General features: G+C 37.0%; 1 protein-coding gene across 1 annotated transcript; it reads right to left on the reverse strand.

The window, feature by feature from the left end:
* Positions 1 to 5,538: 5,538 nt before the first annotated feature.
* LOC113048419 (zinc finger protein 239-like) lies at positions 5,539 to 15,736 on the reverse strand. Its single transcript, XM_026210217.1, has 3 exons — positions 15,499 to 15,736; positions 7,950 to 8,147; positions 5,539 to 7,058 (listed from the first exon to the last, which is right to left on the reverse strand). The coding sequence occupies exons 2-3, from the start codon at positions 8,092 to 8,094 to the stop codon at positions 6,211 to 6,213; spliced, it is 993 nt and encodes a 330-aa protein (XP_026066002.1). The 5' UTR covers positions 8,095 to 8,147; positions 15,499 to 15,736; the 3' UTR covers positions 5,539 to 6,210.
* Positions 15,737 to 20,592: the final 4,856 nt, after the last annotated feature.

A 20,592-nucleotide genomic window follows, 5' to 3' on the forward strand; every position in this document is an offset into this window, starting at 1 on the left:
GAGCGATAGACACGAACAAAAAAAGTAGTGGAAATGTGACAATACTGTTGTTAATGTCCCATAGCGTTAAAATTGCCTAGTTTTCTTTCACAGTGTTGACAGATGATGACATCAAAGAGTTGCAGATTATAGCCCCTGGTGCTGCAGTACAAGTTTAGAAAATAGTGATACAGACACAGCATCCGATACTGATACAGAGGATCACTTAAACTTACCCAAGCCCTTGACTGCTTTATTTGATGGAAAACTCAAGGAACTCTCACCACAAGAATTACAGGTTAAAAGTGAGGACACATTTCACAGACTGAAGAATAAAGTACAACCTCATCAGTGTGAAAGGCTGAAATTTGTCACATGACAACAGTTTTATCGTGTGGCTACAGCTGACAATATCAGCTACACCTACCTGAGTGATATAATGCAGTACAACCACATACAGTTAGCGCTAGCCTGCGGCTGGCTGCGTCTGTAACATGACACAGATCCATGACATAAAAAAACTATTAATAAGCATAGCTTAACATTATAGGCTAGCGTACAGAAAACGGTTCATGCAATCCAGGCTTTGGAGTTTAATCTAACAGAAAGAGTTGATAAAGAATGACTTACCTGATATGAAGTGAGCACTACAAATACAAGCCTCTTTAATCGTAGCATTGTCCCAATTGGCCCATTTAATAGCTTGCAGCCACAGATGTCGTCTATTTTTTTGAGAAGGTTGAGATCCAGCAGGAATCCTGAAAAACTTGACTCCACAATTGGTGCGATTTGTACAGTCCACGACTTAACAAGTTGGTATTTTCACAAAATATCTGGTTAATGTTAACACACGATTGAACGTTCTGACCCTGATATGCGCACTTCAAATTTTCCTGTGACGTCAACTGTGAAGGGGTCTATACAGAGTGCCGCGCAGCCCTCTGAGTCCACATAGAACAGTTAGTACAACACAAGCTGCTCTGCTCGAGTTCATCTTCAGTTCTCTCTTCACAGCAGTTGTTTGAGTAAATGAATTACTCCAGGATATTCTCAATATGAAAGAGCAAGAGATTCACACATTTATTTTAAGCCCCAAAATGAAGATATACAGAACTATCCTCTAACCCTCTCCTGCTGGACGGAATTCAGTCACACTACTGGTTGCTTAGTGAAAAATAGGCACGCTCTAAAAAAATTTGGTAAAAAACTTAGCAAACTGCAGAATACTCATCTGTATTAATCATTTTTATATATTATTTTGTTAAACATATTTAGCTATAGCCAAACAGGAAATTATAGCACACAATACCCTTAGCCACTTTGAAACTTTCCAGTTATTTTATTTTATCATTTTACTATAGGCTTCGTATTGAACATAACATTTCAAACATACCCCTAGCCACTTTGAAACTTTACAATTATTTTATTTTCCTTTTTCATTTTAATATAGACTTCGTTATGAACATAAAATTTCAAACATACTGAAATAATTATGTTTCTGGTATCAGTGAGCACACATTTTTGATGCTTTGTGCTGCAGCCTAAAGGACTCATGTTTTGAAATTAACTTTCTAAAAATGAAATTTCTAATGATTTTTAAGGATGTTATAATGTTATATTATTTAGTTATTTTAGCTTTATTTCATTATTTGATCCGTTTAAAAAACAAAATATAATTCCAGTCAGTTTGCAAACTGTCCATTTACGCCACTTGGCGGTAGTTTTGAAAAAAACTTTAACATGCAACTGACTTGCAGTTAACGCCGTGGCCTTGCAGCGTTAATATGCATTCTGGTTGTCCACCTACTGCAAAGAAACAGCGCTCCAAGACTTCAGTCTAAAACTGTAAGTTCTGCATTTTCTCTGTGATTGGTTATAATGCACAATGTTGCCCTCAAAAATAAATATATGTGTATAATAAATATGTGTGAAAGTGCTGGATCTGAAGATGATATACTTAAAGCTGACTATACTTCTGTGCTGGACATACGCCGTAGGCTATGCATCAGTTTTTCATGTATACTTCTACATCGCTGTCCTTGCCGACGTGCAGTACACATGCAAACTGCTAGTCTACAGTGTCCACGGCATGTTGCTGGTGCGACTTGCAGTACCATGACAAAAGCTGAAGAAGCGGCTCATTAGAGAAGCATTATAGCAGTGATGGCAGCAAATTAACATCAAATCATTAAATCATTATTTAAAACTGCATAAGCAGACAGCACAAGGAGACAACAACGGAACATGAGAAATTTGCATTTTTTTCAATCTCCCAGAAACCTAATAAGTAGAAAGTCACTGGAACTAGCGCAATCACAAAACGAAGATGATTAAAGCACGCGTTTGTTTACATGCTTTTTTAAGTATATTTAAATACAAAAGCATCAATGTTTTACTATAAGTGATACATTGAAAATAATTTATCCGAATTGAAAATTAGTCACACAGAAATAAAGTATTATGATAATAAGCCTGCTATTACTGTTTATTTGTAGCCAAAGTAGCCTATGTTAAATCAATTAAAAAATTATATACGTCACATTTAGAAAGAATTATAATTTCTATATTTTTATTAAAGCTCCCAAACAAAAAATATTATTATACTAATATATATATATATTATATATGCATCACAAACTGCTTGAAAAAGCTGTAAACTAATTCCACATTGCACAAGCGGGGACCCGGTGAAGGTTGTACCAGTGGGTCCTGTTTGAAATTGTCTAATTTGTATGTTCGTTTATTTTTATTTGTTTGTGCTATTTACACAATGTTTAAGGTTTCCTCAAGTTTGTAGGTGTCAAGGTACAGAAAATAAATAATTAAATGTAAAAAAGCACTGGATAGTCTTCAATGTAAAAATGGTATATAAAATCAAACCTACATTTATTCAGACACCTTCAACATTTCTCACATTATTACAGTTTTGCTATATATATCAAAAAATATATCTGGTGTCTGAATAATTTTTGGTTTGACTGTTAAAACTACAAAGTAGTCAAGAGCAGTGAGTGATTTTCATTTTCTTGCATTAACATTACAGCAGCCAGTAGCTAAATTAGGCGCGGCCACTTTAAGAGACGATGAACGCATAATACACATCCACTGATCTATATATATATATATATATATATATATATATATAACTGGATCGCTCATCACGTTCTAAACTGCCAACAGGAAGTGAAGCCACCGGAAGTGTTCGATCCGCCATCTTACTAATCCCTACCAGCAGAGAGCACCATTGAGTTACATTCAAACCGCTGTCCTAAAATATCTCGATTTGAAGCTGATCAGTCAAACGCGACTCGTTTTTATGTTATGTGTAATAAAGTAATGTTTACTTCAGATGTTATCTGCAGTGTTTACGGTCTTTTGGGACAGGATAAGCGATATATTTAAATCATGTAGGTGGGTGTGTCTGCTGCGCACTGACAACACAGGTAACTGATCAAACACAAAAATGGCTTATTTCTTTATGAACAAGATTATTCAGGAATTATTAAACGAACGTATTAGTATCAGAAATGGATTTTAATATATTACAATGAATTATACAATTATGTTGTTAATATTTCTCTATAATGAAATAAAAAAAATAATAATTTACTATCTGGGAAATATTTTTTCCAAAGCATAATTTCCAAGGTGGATATTTTGACGTATTTCGTATGTATTTGTCGGCACTAGAGCAAAAATAAGCAAATTCGATGTTCAAGTGTTTTGATCAAAACACTTGAAAACGCTTATTTTTAGCGTCTGGAGACGCCTTTCTCTGCATGAGCCCTTAACACCAGAACACCGCGAGTACTGAATTGGGCTCTTTCACATCTTGTTGTTTGTTTCAAATTGTGATTTGTATTTGTTCGTTCAAGTGCAGGAGGGACTTTGAGGAGAACTTTGCAGAAGAGAGCTCGGTTCAGTGTCGCTGTCCATTAGGCTGGCCTCAACCAGTCGGTTATATAAAATATCAAGGTGAAATTCATCAAGGCTTGTTTAGTATAGACCCAGCTCCCAACCCAACTTTGAGAATAGATTAACGGCGATATTTTTTTTATTGCCCGATAAAAGAGTCTCGCATTATATATATATATGAGCTGAAAAAAAAAACTGTTTGGATCGGCACCTGCTGGGACCGCGGTTCAACTTAAATCTGACAAAACATCTGTAATATGGTTCGCTATAAATAGTAAAACAAACAAGGTTCAGCTAACATATGTTTCTGTTGATGCATGCACATTGTGGCTTCCCAGACATTATAACATCATTGATGAGAGAAAAAAAAAAAAAAAACCCTGGACAAACCATGCACTCTTGTTCAATGTGAATGCCTCAATGAATGTTGGAATATGAGCAGTCATTCCCTTATGAAAATTAACCATGGTTTTACTACAAATAAAACCAAAAAAACATGGTTAATATGGTTAAACCATGGTAACCACAAATTAACCATGGTTTTGCTAAATTAACCATAGTTTAACCATGGTATTTGTAGTAAATCTGTGGTTATACAAATGGTAGTTAACACGCCAAAAAACCATGGGTTACTACAGTTTTACTATAATAAAACCATGGTTATTTTTCGTAAGGGTTTATTCCGTCAACACCCGTGTGCTGATATCGCACGCTCACAGATGAGACCTGTACAACACAAGTTAATATGTTTAAACTAAACTCATTTAAGCTTTCTCAGTTTAAACATTTAAGAGCCAGAACACAGTGAGAAGATTTGTGCATGGGCTCATCCAAAGCCGCAAACACACGCCTCAGAACTCACACAAATATAAGCTCTCTCTGAAGTATTGTTTAAATGGACACATTTAGACAAAAATTATATCAAAATGCTCGTCTTAAGTATCCTACAGCAGACAAAGCCGGCTGAACGTAGGCCTGCTATATCTTTATATTAGTCATACAGAAACAAAATAGAAATCACTCACTGCTCTTGGTTAAAAAGCTTTTGTTACTTTAATAAAGAACAAGCTTGAATTCATACAGTCCAACATGCAATGCTGTTTTACATTTGATTACTTCATTCAATTTCTGTACCTAAAAACTTATGCAACTTTACTTTAGTAACTATGCCACCCGCAGTTGGAATCAGCTTCCAGAAGAGGTCAGATGTGCTAAAACACTAGTTACATTTAAATCTAGACTTAAAACTCATCCGTTTAGCTGTGCATTCATTGAATGAGCACTGTGCGATGTCTGAACTGATTGCACTGTATTTTACATATTCACTGTATTTAATGTAAAATCATTTTCTATTTTTAATGGTTTTAAATTATTTTTAAATAATAATTTCCAAAGTTTTTGTTATTTTTCTTAATAGTTATTTTACTTTCTTTTATGTTAAGTACTTTGAATTACTATTATGTATGAAATGTGCTCTATAAATAAACTTTTTTAATTAGAAAGTAGTTTTTCCATAAACATAGCACATACTGAACTGTACCGAAACCATGACTCTAAAACAAGCCGAACAGTGAACAAGTTGAACCGTGTCACCCCTAATAATATATATATACACATATATATATATATATATATATATATATATATATATATATATATATATTATACACACACAATGCTAAATTTTCAAGGCAAGACTTATGACCTATAAAATGTTAAATACGATAAATATGATAAATACACAATTGTGATAGAGAGTAAGAAGCTGAAGTCTCATTTCTTCAAGTGGTTGAATTTACCATGTTTACTATGGTAACATTCAAGCCATGTGCATAATCTTTTGCATCACTTACAAATATTTCTGCCTTCTATGGTGATTATAATCCACATCAGATCAAGTTATTTCAAACACTAGATGTGGAGATCATCACAACTCCTCTAGTCCCAGCTGGTCCACTTTGGCCCTAGGTTTTGGTCGGGCCAAAAAACCCAGGCCTTTGGCCCCGAGGAAACACCGATGTGGCACGATAAAGCACAGGAAGTGACAGTGGAAACGCAACTGTCTCTGGCACACACTAGCATGCCCTCTTTTGGTCCGACAGTGGAAATGCAGCTAGTATATGTAGTATAATACATGATAAGGTACTCGTTCTTTGCTTTGTTTTAATTTATATAAGAAGGTATAACATTAAAATGTATTAAAGTGCACATAAAAATACACAAAACTCAGGCAGCGGGGTTCTAGCAAACCAATCACACCACTTGCGGTCCGTGTAGACTTGACGCGCTGTTAGGCGCACACCAGACTATGCCATACTACACATAGCCTATGGTGTAGGCTCGACCCAGAAGTATAAATTGTCCTTTACTGTGATTATTTTTTCTATGTCTGTGTAGACCAGATGATTGAATGAAACGCTTCCCACATGCAGTGCATTGATAAGGTTTCTCTCCAGTGTGGATCCTTTCATGTGCTTTCATAGTTGCTGACTGACTGAATCCCTTGCTGCAGTGTGAACACTTGTAGGGTTTCTCTCCAGTGTGGATCCTCTCATGTGCTTTCAGATGTCCTGAATGAATGAATCTCTTGTCACAGCGTGAACACTTGTAAGGTTTCTCTCCGGTGTGGATCCTTTCATGCAGTTTTAAACCGTCCGATGTAGTAAAAGTCTTTTCACACTCAAAGCACATGTACTCTCTCACACCAGTATGTATTTTCTGGTGTATTTTCAAATTTTGTAGAAAAGAAAAACTCTTTCCACACAAATGACATGAATGTGGCCTGTTCTTTGTATGAACTCTCAGGTGTTCCTTTAGGTTTGAAAGTCTAAAAAATGTTTTGCTGCATTGATCACATGTGTGCAGTTTTTCTCCAGTGTGAATGTTCATGTGAACTTTGAGGTGTGATAATTGTGTGAAATTCTTCCCACACTGATCACAAGTGTACGGTTTCTCTCCAGTATGAACTCTTATATGACGCTCAAGACTTGTTTTGTTTGTCAGACTCTTTCCACACTGAGTGCAGGTGAAAGATTTCTTCGTTCTTTTCTTTAAACTTTTCCATTTAGTTTGAGAGCCACTCAAAGGTCCTTCTCTACTTTTGACATGATTTCTCTCCTCAACTTCATTCAATTCTTCATCCTCCACATTTTCTTCTTTTAACTCTGTAATGAAATTGGTTTATTTTTAATTAGTCACAAAACAGAGAAATATGAAAGGAAATAAAAATGAACCCCAATATATAGATACACTGCCCGTCACCCCACCACCACCAAAAAAAAAAAAAAAAGTCACACCTGGATTTAAATAAGGAAAATAGTTAAGATCCTCCCACTGAATTTCTACTGCATGAATGATTATGTTATGTGCCCAAACAATGAGGTCAGACTACCTGAATATACTGAATGACCAGGTTATTCCATCAATTATTCTTTCTTCCCTGATGGCACGGGCATGTTCCAAGATGACAATGCCAGCATTCATCGAGCTCAAATTGTGAAATAGTGGTTCATAGAGCATGAAACATTTTCACACATGGACTGGCCACCACAGAGTCCAGAGTCAGACCTTTAACCCAATGATTGGGAAGCTGTGGCCTATTGGTTAGAGAGTTTGACTCCTAACCCTAAGGTTGTGGGTTCGAGTCTTGGGCTGGCAATACCACAACTGAGGTGCCCTTGAGAAAGGCACCGAACCCACAGCGTTAATGGCTATCCACTGCTCCGGGTGTGTTCACAGTGTGTGTGTTCAGGTTGTGTTTGTGTGCACTTTGGATGGGTTAAATGCAGAGCATGAATTCTGAGTAATGGGTCACCATACTTGGCTGTATGTCACTTCACTCATGAGAATCTTTGGGCTGTAGAAGACTTTGAACAGCGGTCTGACTCTCCCATCACCAATACAAGATCCTGAAATTTATGCAACTCACAGTACAGGAATAAATGTTGTGACACTGCAGAAGCTTATCAAAATGATGAGTCTGTGACTTTTTATTTTTAGTTATAAATGTCTTTACTGAAACTATTTTATAATTTTTTTTAAAAATAAACACCTACCTGTTTGTTCTCCAGTATCTTCAGTGTGTTTGATTCTGCAGGGTTCTGAATCTCTCATCTTCTCTCGGTCTTCTTTAATGAACTCGGTCTTCTTGACGATTTGATGTTCCTTTTCACTTGTAAACTGATGGGAATATTCCAGCATTTATTGGTGAATAGCGTGACTGTTGTGGGATGAGCTACACTGAACATGAATTTCTGTGTGGAAAAACAACAGTTTACTTATTATTATAAACTAATTTACACATTTACATTTTTAGATTTAAATTTACACACTCCAAATTCTATCTTTAAATTACCAGTTCCTTAAGGCTGATTTATACTTCTGTGTTGGACCTACGCTGTAGCCTTTATGCCATAGGCTATGCATCAGTTTTTATTTATACTTGTCAGTCCCTCCAGAAAAAGCGATTAAGCGATTGCGTGATTTAATGCATAATCAGCCAAGGGCCGCATATTTATGCGGGGGTCGCATTTTTTCAAATACGGCGCACTTTCGCCGCATAAATTGCCGATTTCAGGAAGCAAAATTTGCGGAGGTAGCATGATTTCATAATAATTTTCGTTGCAAAAAAGTCACATATATCTTAGCAGAAATTTGAAAAATGTTACGTTTACTTCACACAAGTAAATCGCCATTATTTCCCAATGGGAACCTTATGAAGTGACGTAATTGCGCGACGTGAACATCATCTGCGAACCGCGCGGTGTAGGACGCAAATCATTCTCATCTGCCAACAAAAATAAGCGCCAAAGACCACGCGAAGCAGTTACCTGGTGTGTTACATGACAGTGGGGGCAAATTATTTTGAGAGAGGGATGAGGATGGCGAATGATAGGCCAGTGTTAAAGGCTACGCAGTTAACTTTCATTTTCACAGTGGACTGTTGTGGTTTCATTCAGAAGTTGATGCACCTCAACAGTTGTAAGATTGTACTTTTTTGTTACAGAATAGTACCAAAACCTTACAGTTGTAAGTATATTACTAGTATGTAAAATAGTTTACGTTGCAGTAAGAGATTGCACTTTGCAATTCCTGTAAAACAGCATTTGTATATTTGTGTGTATATTTTATTTGTATTTATTTTTACAAAAGCTGTTGAATATTCCTTTTGTAAAGCTACAGAACTTGTTTGACTTAATGTATTGCAAGTTTGAGCCATGTGTTAATTAAGGTCTGAAATAAAACAGAATGAGAACTTAAATATAGGGATGCATCGAATGTTCGGCAACCGAAATTATTCGGCCGAAAATAGCCAAAAAAACACTTTCGTTGTTCGGCCGAATAAGTAAAAAGGCCGAATAAATGTTGCCGAACAATGACGTTTTTAATGACGCAATCAAATAACCCACATAGAGTGAGAGGCGCGCGCTTTCTGCAGCAAACTTGTCAGCGGTGTGGAAGCACTTTAAAAAGTGTCAGATAAAGAGACAAAAATGGCCGTTTGCAGACATTGTTCTGGATTTGGGAAAGCCGCTAGGTGATGGAGATGGTCAGGTGATGCACAGCGCAGTAGATGAAAACAGAGAGCAGAGAGTAAACGGGCTCGTACTACAGATGAGCCGCGCATAGTCTCGCTGTCTGACATGTTCGATGAGATCCTCCAAGAGAATAACCCATTTACAAGACAGAGGACAAGCTCGACCGCTCAACAGTTAGATAGGCAGTGTTGTGCCTGAAAGCATTCATTGAACGATAGTTCATGAATGAACTCGTTCATATTTTGGGCGAACGTGAACTGAACGTGCTGTATTAATGCCTGATGAACGTTACTGTCAACTTGTTCATTCTGGTGTCTGTGAACGGCACGCTCTCTCAGGTTAACTTCGTTCAATAGGGTGCCAGATTTCTATAGAGCTTTCCAGGCGAAAACCCGGCTAAAACACACCGTAAACGGGTCTTAATATGTAGCGAAAAAACACCCAATCTGGCAACACCAGCCACTAGTGTCGCACCGCCGTCCGCCGCATGCGTGACGCGTCATCAAAAAAAAAAAAAAAAAAGAAAAGAAAAAAAAGCAACAAGGGGGAAGTGGCTCCTTGTATGGGAAATTAATTTAAGATTTTATTTATATTTTGGATTATGGTAACACTTTATAAGTAGTTTCTATTTTTAACATTAACAATGAAAAACCCTTATTAAAAGCATTCATTAATCTTAATGTTAACATTTACTAATACAGTATTAAAATAAAGTATCACATTTGTAATTTCTGAATTAAAAAGTATCAAAAGTGGTAGGCCTATTTGTTAAAATTGTTAATGCACTTATACTAACATGAACTAAATATTTTTTTATTATCTTACATTAACGAAGATTAATAAATACCATAACAAATGTATTGCTCATTGTTAGTTAATGCAATAATGTTAACAAACATTGTAAAGTGTTACTACCTATATTTTATATGTATTTTGTGAAAATTTAACTATTTTCAGTGTAGTAAAATAGTAGGCCTACACTGGGTTTCAACCATTTCATTATCTTGAAGACATTGTTCGTTTTGAAATGAGCAACTGTCAGAAAACTGCAACAAAATTTCCAACTATTCTGCAGGTACTTGTCTGCTCCATGCACACGCACCAACAGTGAGATACTGTTTAGTGCTGCATCTCATGTCCATACCTGCAAACTCAGAAGGACTGAAAAAGGTGACAGATTGGCAAAATAAATGGAAAAAATGCTAAACACTGCGTTCGGTATTCGGCCTTCGGCCAAGCATTTCATTATTATTCGGCTTCGGCCAAGAATTTAATTTCGGTGCATCCCTACTTAAATATTCTGTGATTTAGTATGCTTGCTTATCATAGATAGTCATAAGAAATGACTCATTACAGTAAGGTAGTAGACTAGTGAGAACAGGGTGTTGGGGGGGGGGGGGTCACCTTTTTTTCTCTTTTTCATCAAACCGCAGTTTTTGCAAGTTCCCGCAATTTCATCGAATAAGATTGCAAAAATATCCTGCATATTCCATCACATTTTTTAAGAAAACCTGCCGCAAAATCACAAAAATAATCCGCGTTTTCCTGGAGGGACTGACTTGTGTGTCATTGTCAGCATCGACGTGCAGTACACATGCAAACACTAGTCTGCAGTGTCAACGGGCATGTTGCTTGTGTAACCTGTAGTACCATGAAAAAAGCCAAAGAAGAAGCGTATCATGGTGGACCAATCACAGCACCTGCTGTCCGTGTAGAATTGACATACTGTTAGATTTTTGGAGAGGTGCATGTCAGACTGCGGCATGGGCGATGCGTACTACGAGCTTAGGTTCTAGCTACGGTGTAGGTTCGACTCAGAAGTAAAAATTGGGCTTCACAAATAGTGTTGTATTTTTGTAAATCATTTTTAGGGATGCAGTGAAAACAGTCTGGATGCACTTTGCTGAAGACCGAAAATGCTTTGTTAAAAATTATCATGTTAAATTTTACCAAGTACTTTTGTAAGAGTTTTAAATTTTACTCAATTTTAAATGATACTGAATTAAAAAAAAAAAATCCAAATTTAATAAGTTTTATTGAAAGTAACAAAATTAAACAGAAAAATACATCAAAATATAGCAATCAGATCAGATTTTACTTATTACAAATTTTCCTAATAACAGAGGGTCCTATTTTAACGATCAAAACGTAAAGTGTAAAGCGCACTGTGCAGGTGCACTCAGGGCATGTCCAAATCCACTTTTGCTATTTTGAAGAATGGAAAACCAGTCTGTGCGCCGGGGCACATTTTTTGAATGGGTTGTTCCTATTCTCTTAAGTATGGGCGTAACGTTCAATAAACCAATAAGTGTGTCATCTCCCATTCCCTTTAAGAGCAAGATGCGCTCGCGCCATGGCAGATCACTATTTACATGGCGGAATTTGTTGACAGCAAAGTTAATATGCTTCTCAAGTTAAGAAACCGATCTGCTCATGCTCGTAGTTAAAGCACGCAAGTAGATCATCCACGGGACAAGCAGGAATCCACCAAAGCTTCCTGAAGTGAAGAAGGTGTGGGATCAAGTAGCAGTACAGGCTTTTAAATAGCTCCGCGCAATGAGTTAAGATAGGTGTGTCTGTATTGGCACGACTGTTCAGTTAATTAGCCAATTTTATTCATCATTATAAGTAATCAAATCAAATAAGTAGCAAGCCTAATTCTAATACACGCAATGACTATCCATCATTAAATTTTTATATTTATGTCCTTAAAATAACCTGAACACACCTCTTTTTTAGATCAGCACCCCCATGGGCGCACAAATGAATGCACAAAAATGCATTTGCTAATTAAACAACATGGCGCTGGATGGAAAAATGCGAACGGGGCCGGATTGAAACTAGCAAACACACTTGCGCTGTGCCTTGCGTCGCATTGTGCTGGGTGTATGATAGGGCTCATAGTCTTACAAAGCTGTTATCATCAGAGCATGCGAGCAGCAGTGTATTAGTGGAAAATAGCGCCCCCAAAAAAGTTCAGAGGGGTGGGTTGGTAAATTTCTATAAATAAAAAAGAAATCTAAATAAATATTTCTGTTTTAAACAAAGTCAAGCCCACAAGCAACAAAGCAAACTTTGTTCAATATTATGTCAGGTGAAGGCCAAATTATTGCATTGTACATAAATTATAATTTAATAATAAAATAACCTAATAATAATAATAATAATAATGTATTAATATATATATAATATGTAATAATGCCTGATTGGAAACTCTAAATGAAATGCATCTTTACAGATTTTATAATGATAATTTCATTTTAGAGTAATAATTTAAAGCTTTCTATAGATGACATGTTTGTCAAGTCAGTGAGGCAATCTGAGTTTCGGTTTATCAGAAGCGCTCCTGCTCAAAACCAAAATTGCAGAAAGCATTCAGTTTTATTTTTGTTTAGTTTTTTTTTCTGTATTTTATAAAAGCACAACATTTTGTTGCTATTGTGAGTGCACACAAATAAAAGTTGATCCTTAACAGATCTGAATGCTGAATTATTCTTACCTTTATGAGCAAAAATTACAGCGTATTTTAAAATGTTTACAAATACAAGTGATCTCACTGATGCCTCTATGTCCGTAAAGCATGCTTCAGTTTCCACCTCCACACAAACGATTGGGTATGCGTCTTACAACGCACATTTATAAGGCTAAATTGATCAACTAAAACGTATATTTAATGAATAAAAATTATATAAACATTTCTCCGCTGTAAGAGTCCATCGACTCTTACAGCGGATGACTTTGCAGCTTTCTTCACAAATAAGACAAGATCCATCAGTGAACAATTCTCCACACCACAGACTGAGGAAAACTTCACAATGACTGATGCACACTCTTTATCCTCCTTCTCCCCACTCTCAGAGATGGACGTCTCCAAAATTCTCCTGTCCAATCATCCTACTACTTGTCCACTTGATCCTATCCCCACTCACCTCCTTCAAGCGATCTCCTCTTCAGTCATACCTTCCCTTACTCACATTATCAACTCCTCTCTTCAATCTGGAACATTTCCCTTAGCATTCAAGCAGGCTCGGGTAAGCCCACTGCTCAAGAAACCATCTCTAAGTCCAGCGCTTCTTGAAAACTACAGACTGGTATCCCTTCCATTCATTGCAAAGACACTTGAGCGGGCTGTGTTCAACCACCTTTATATGTTCCTTGTACAGAACAACCTCCTGGACAGCAACCAATCTGGCTTCAAAAGTGGCCACTCAACTTAACCTTACAAAGACTGAACTCCTGGTGATTCCAGCTAACCCATTGATTAATCACAACTTCTCTATACAGCTGGGCTCGTCAACCATAACTCCTTCGAGGACAGCCAGAAACCTAGGAGTTGTGATGGATCATCAGTTAAGCTTCACAGACCACATTGCTACAACGACCCGGTCCTGCAGGTTTGCCTTATACAACATTAGGAAGATTAGACCCTTCCTGTCAGAGCAAGCAACCCAACTTCTTGTCCAAGCTCTTGTTCTCTCCAGACTGGACTATTGTAATGCTCTCCTGGTGGGCTTTCCTGCATGTACTGTCAAGCCTCTGCAATTGATCCAGAATGCAGCAGCGAGGGTTGTCTTCAATGAGCCAAAAAAAGCTCATGTTACTCCTCTCCTCATCAGGTTACACTGGCTACCAGTAGCTGCTCGCATCAAATTCAAGGTACTGATGCTTGCCTACAAGACGACCACTGGCACGGCACCAACTTACCTAAACTCACTGGTTAAATCCTATGTGCCCTCCAGAAGTTTGCGTTCTGCAAGTGAACGACGCCTTGTGGTGCCGTCTTTTTCATTTAATAAAAAAAAATAATAAATTTATATACACCTGGCTATGCGTTCTGTACTACACTAACTGAGACTTGTCATGGCACTTGTATTCTGTTGTTGTTGTCTTGTTGACCTGACTCCGTCTATTGTTCTCATTTGTAAGTCGCTTTGGATAAAAGCATCTGCTAAATGATTAAATGTAAATGTAATAAAATAATGATACAAAATATAATCACTTTGCCATTTCATACAAAACAAAACTATTTTAGTAGCTGAAATTGTAAATAATCTGTTTTGGCAGAAGGTAAAAAAAAAAGGCTTTAATATCTCTCACATTTATAGAGTGCCGGCACTGATATTTATTTAGTGTACCTTCACTAAGTTTGTTTAAAAAAAAAAAAAAAATACCTTTTTTGCTTCAATTTGGGCTATTACTAAATTACACCAATGAGGTACATGTAATTATACACATATTTATACTCAAAACAAGTATTTGCAAGAGTACTTTAATTAAAAGATAAATAAAAATTAAACTGAATTAGGTTTAATTAACATGTCTTTCTTTATTTTTCTTCTTTTCAGGGTAGCAGTAGCTTTAGCAACAAATCATCCACATCAAAAAAGCTGCAAAAAGTCCACAAATCAGTAGATATTTTAGGGGGGGGGGGGGGGGGGAATTAACAGAATTATTTTTTTTTACAAATACTGCTGATCAAAATAGAAGTTTTTTTTTTCCCCAAGACATTTTAAAATAACACATTTTAGAGCTGTAGGCTACCTGCAATAGTGGGATACCATGAAACTGATATTTTTGCCCATGACTACTGCCAAGGTGCATAGTTGTATATTTACCCCCGAGAATGCTTTGACTTATTATAAACCCACATGATGCCTAAAGGACCGTCTCACAGTTGAAATTTGCTTTTAAATGTAAAAAATTGCCCAAATGTTGTTTTCATTTTGCATTTCCTACGACCTTGTAATAATTAAAATAATTTAAAACAATGATTGGGCACTGCTTATGGTTTTTGCACTGGATTTTGCAGAATATCAGGAACATTATCACTGCATACATTGAAACAATCATTTACACGAACATACAAAAACATAAACTCGGTCAATTCTTAATTAACTTGACATGTTTCCTCACATAAACCTACTTACTGCCTGCTGCTAAATGTCTAAGTCAGAAAACGCATAAACCGCTTACTCGATGAAAAGATGACAGAAACAAACTCGTTTAATGTCGCAAAAATACTGTGTGAAGTGTTTTACAGTTGTTTAAATATGAGAGACCAGCTCACCTCTCCTCAGAAGACTCTCTGCGGCTGCGTCCGAAAGCTTGAGGACTCTTTGTTCACGGTTCCTCCTGAAAATGATGAGTGTTTGGCTTCGTGAGGATATTGAAGCCCATTGTTTTGTGGCAAGGCATTTACATTGCGATAGTTCCTGAGTGTTTGGCTTCATGAAGAGGTATTTACTCAGCTCTCACTGAATCCAAGCCTGCAGCTGTAGAGCTTGAGCAGAACAAAAAAGAGGGCGTTTTCTTCTTCTTCTGGTGTCAATTGGGGTTGGTTAATGGTGCATTCCCGCCATCTACTGGATAGGAGTGTGGAGCGCATAATGATTGCCTGTTTGAGAACTATAGCCAATTAAAAACATGTTTTCTTTTCTATAAAAAAATAAAACATTTTATTTAATACAAACGTATCATGAACTCTATTTATCAGTCTTTTTTCTTTTAAGGAAATAATTATTTCATTAAATATTTTTGATAGCAATTTGTGCAAGTTTCAGATGGTCTGCCTCCTCATTTCTTTCCACACACGTGATGGTACCCACAGAAAATGTACCATAAAACCAGATTGTCTTATTTTAAATAAACTCTGCAAAGGGAGTCTTTATAAAATGATCTTATTGGTTCTACTTCAATCCACTGAAGAGCTAGGAATATAGCTATTGTCTCTGTAGTAAAAATAGATATATTATCTGTTTAGAAATTTTCATTTTTGAATTGGGGTAGGCCTATATATACTGCTGCTGCTTCAGGATATTTAGGGCCATCTGTGCATATTTGCAATATGCTATAAAAAGTTTTTTCAATCTATTGCTGCACTGTTATATTTGTTAACATATTTCTTTCCTTTTGTTTTTCTTTATATAACTAAATGTCAACTACAGGCATAGGGAAAAGCCAAGGAGGAGGGGGTGTTTTCACGCCGGGGTGGGCCATTTAAACTATCCAATCAGAAAAGTTTATGTTAAATCTGGATGGGAAAAAAATGCCGCATGTCTTTAGGACATTCATAAACCAGGGAACAAATGCATTTGCCCTGGTGCACGGCACATGTTAAATAAAGTCGCCTTGAACTTGTGCCTCTTTGGAAGTGGAGCCAATTAAAATGAAAAAAAAAAAAAATAGCTTAAAAATGCTGCCTCCTCTCTCCAGACAATTAAGTTTCAAAACTCATCTATTCACTTTGTTCTCTAAATAACTCATTTACCTTTCTGATTCTCCATCTTTTTGACATAATTGATGTTCACCATATGATTGCATGACCTCTTGTTGTTAATTATCTGTAGTTCTATGTTGTCAACACTTGTTTGTCTGATTGTCTGTTATTTTGTTTGCCAATTCATTGCATTATTTTGTAAAGCGTCCTTGGGTTCTTGAAAGGTGCTATAAAAAAATACAGTTTAGATTAAAACTGTTTAAAATTGGAATTCCTCACTATTTTACACCAGTTTTGTGTTTGATGAGAAATAAAACCAAAAGCTCAAGACTGTTTTCTGTGAATCAGTGTCTTTGCAAATATACACAATCAAACTGAAGTGAGACAGTGATTAACATAATTTATTTATCTCTACACAAAGAGACACATTTCATAGATGGACAAACATAATCACCTAATAAATGTCGCTAATTACATTTGCATTAAGCACCCAGTTTGTGCTGGTCTATAATTTAAATTAATAGCTTACATTTACAAAATGAGCCTGCAATAGCAGAAAAAAGTAAAAGGTCCATGCTCTATAGTCTATGTGTATGTGCAAAATAGCAATGGGTTCATCCTGCCTTGTGTTTTTCATCTAACAGTTGACAAATTCAGCATTAATGAATGAGATCTCAGTGAAGCAGAATTGGTGTTTTTGTACACTTCCAGGCCTCATCTGGGCCAAATAAGTTCTGGCAATGGCAGAGGTTATTTGGGCCAGATTTGTCCCGCATACATCAAGCCGGTTTTAGTCAGTTGCGGTTTGTTGTAGGTGTAAGAAACTGGTTTTAGGTTGAATTCTGACTGTGTGTGTGGACCAGATAGGACCTATACCAGGTGACCATGTGTGTGATTTTCTCCAAGGAGACATCCTGGCAAAGTTCAAAATTGTCTGAAATAACCAGGTGTTGACTGTTTGCATGGTGTTTCTCATATCTAAACAGCTGTAAAACACTTTACACAGGATTTTTGCAATAGTTGCTACATATAACCCAGATTGCACATCTGATGGCAGATTAAGTATTCGAAGGATGACTTCCATACCTTTTATGAGGTATGAAATACACACAAGCATTGCATCAGACTGTGCACTATAGATCCTGAGGAATAGTTCCACTCATTCTCTACTATAGGAGAGGAAGGATCTGTAGCGAGTAGGACTTAAACCGGAAACGCCACCCAGGGAATTTCACCCCGAGAGTAGGATTTGACTAACTCAATAGTTAAACCACCAAAATACAAAAAAGCACACAGGTTTGAATTATGCATGAAGCCAGAGACATAGTTCCGTTAAAAGACAATTTTATTCATACAATTACTAAAGAAAACAAGATACCATACACCCTAAAATAGGGGAAGTGAGTGCTGAGGCCCTACCAGTGGAGAGGGTAGGGTCAAGGGGTGTGAGATCTGAGGGGAGGATTCCCCAATCATACGTGAACTCACATACACGTGATAAAGCAAACCCCAAAATAAGAAACAAGGGAAAACAGCACACAAGAGACACCACCACTGAGAACACAGACACCACCAAGTTTGGCACTCAGCACTGTGGAAGAGAGAATAGTCAATTATTGGAGGGGGAAATAAATCAATAAACCAAAAATAAATGTAAAACAGCAACTTCAGTCTAAGGCAATTCGATGCAGGAATGGGGACTTAGCATAACAAAAAGAACCAAAGTTTAACAAATCCGTTTCAGCAAAAATTAAAGTCTTTATCAAAACGTAAAGAAATATAAATTAGTCTTTCTGCTTTGTCTGTGCTAGCAGAAAGCGCCGGAAGTGATCTCTCGCGCGTGTACATCACTCATTGTTTACACTTACTGTCTGGTTTACACAGAGATATTGGAAGTGTTACCTTTCACTGTGAAGATCTAAACATATTTAGACGTACATGAAATTGCAATGGAAGACGATTTCAATATATCCATAGACAACGTTGAATTTTTTTCACAACCATATTTATTTGAACCAGAATACACAGACCAAGTACTCAGGAGTGATCCGCTGCAGCACGTCTTCAAGCCTCAGAGAGACAGAGATCTCTTCAAAATTGGTGGTGTTTTAGTAGCAAGTGTTGTGAGATGCCAACAGAAGTGGAGAGCATATGTTGTCACGAATGGAACAACTAAAATGACGACGAGGACATTGACAGTATCACATCACACACCTGCCTGACTGAAGATCCTGAGTTTTCTCCGCTGTTGAGTCGCAGCGTTTTGCACGTTGTGTTTAGTTTGCCACGTATAAACTGGAGGCGATGTCCAATGCCAGAGGGACCCAATGGCACGCTGTCAATAGAGTAAGTAATGTGTTGTATTTTTATTATAATCACAACAATCATAGGGTGCATTATAAACAAATTAATTAATTGCAATTACGTCATTATATTTCAGACAGTGCAGATTGGTGGCGTATCGTGTGGTAAACAGTAAACAATGAGTGATGTGCATGCGCGAGAGAGCACATCTGGGGCTTTCCACGCTTGCACAGACTAAGTCAGAGCGGGTGCGCACGTCACATCAGAAAGCACTCGCGCACTCAGATCAGTTGGACGTGGTTGTGTACAAGAGGTAAAAACGATATAAATACTGTTCGTTTTCTTACACAAACCGCTTGTTTCATGTCTTAGGTCATCAATGTGTACTTACGACAGGGAATTGTTTCATTTTGACTCCTCTGTGCATGCTCTTTGAGGTGGTGACCATAGACATCCATTATGTGAGTCACAGACAAGAACGGTTTGACCTAAAAATATCAAAATGGAAAATACTGCGGAAAAAAAGAAAACCTACATCTTGGATGTCCTTGAGGTAAGCTAAAACATATCAAAATTTACTTTGAGAGTGAACTATCCCTTTAAATGCTATTTTTTTCTTTTTAAATAAAAGTAGTAAGTCAGAATAGAAATAGAGTGTAAATGTTAAAGTGTCAAAATTAATAAAAAAATAGAAGTAGCATTAGAATAGTGAGTGATGCAGTTAGAGGGTCAAATTAAGATGAAAAAGATATGTTTTGAGCCATTTCTTGAAAATATTAAAGGAACACTCAACTATTTTTGAAAAAATGCTCATTTTCCAGCTCCCCTAGAGTTAAACTGTTGAGTTTTACCTGTTTCAAATACACTGAGCTGATCTCCAGGTCTTGCAGTAGCACTTTTAGGGTTACTTTTTTACACCGGCTACTTTTTTTAGTTGCAGAGTTGCTTGGGACTATGTTTAGGTGCTGAACATTTTATCATAGGTAGAATGAGACCTTTCACCCACTTGTAGGGTGGCCAAACGTGCCATTTTCATAGGACACATCCTGGCCAGGATTTCTCACGTTACTTTGTTGTCAGACACCAATCAGTATGCTCAGTGCTGCTTCCAGTCCAACACTAAAATGTACACCTACTTGCATCGCTTTGACCGTTCTCTGCAGATCCTACCTTCTCACGCACCACAATTGGTCGATTATGTACAATTTCTGCATTTTATTGGTCAAACAATCATTACGGTCATTACGTATGAAAACAGGAAACCAAAGGATATTTTAGGCAATATAGAAATCCTGGCCAGAATGTGTCGTGCAAAAATGGCACGTTTGGCCACCCTACCCACTTGGGAAAACATGGAAACAGTTTAAATGTAGCCCAATTCTGTGGAAAAAAACACAGACTTGGCAATCGATCACAGGTCAACAATAAGAAGAGATGACTTGAAAAAACCATGCACGAGTATTTACTGCTCAACAGATCCTGAGCTCATTATACAATATTACAATTTTTAAAGGAGTGGAGATGAAAATCAAGGGAGTTAAACACATTTGTGAGACAATTGTCAGATATTCAGAGGAACAGAAATAAGAAAATCCAGAGTCCTGGACATTTTGGTAATAAAGACGCATTTTTGTAGGTCCA

This window comes from Carassius auratus, chromosome 29, assembly GCF_003368295.1.
Source record: "Carassius auratus strain Wakin chromosome 29, ASM336829v1, whole genome shotgun sequence".
NCBI classification, from domain to species: Eukaryota; Metazoa; Chordata; class Actinopteri; order Cypriniformes; family Cyprinidae; genus Carassius; species Carassius auratus.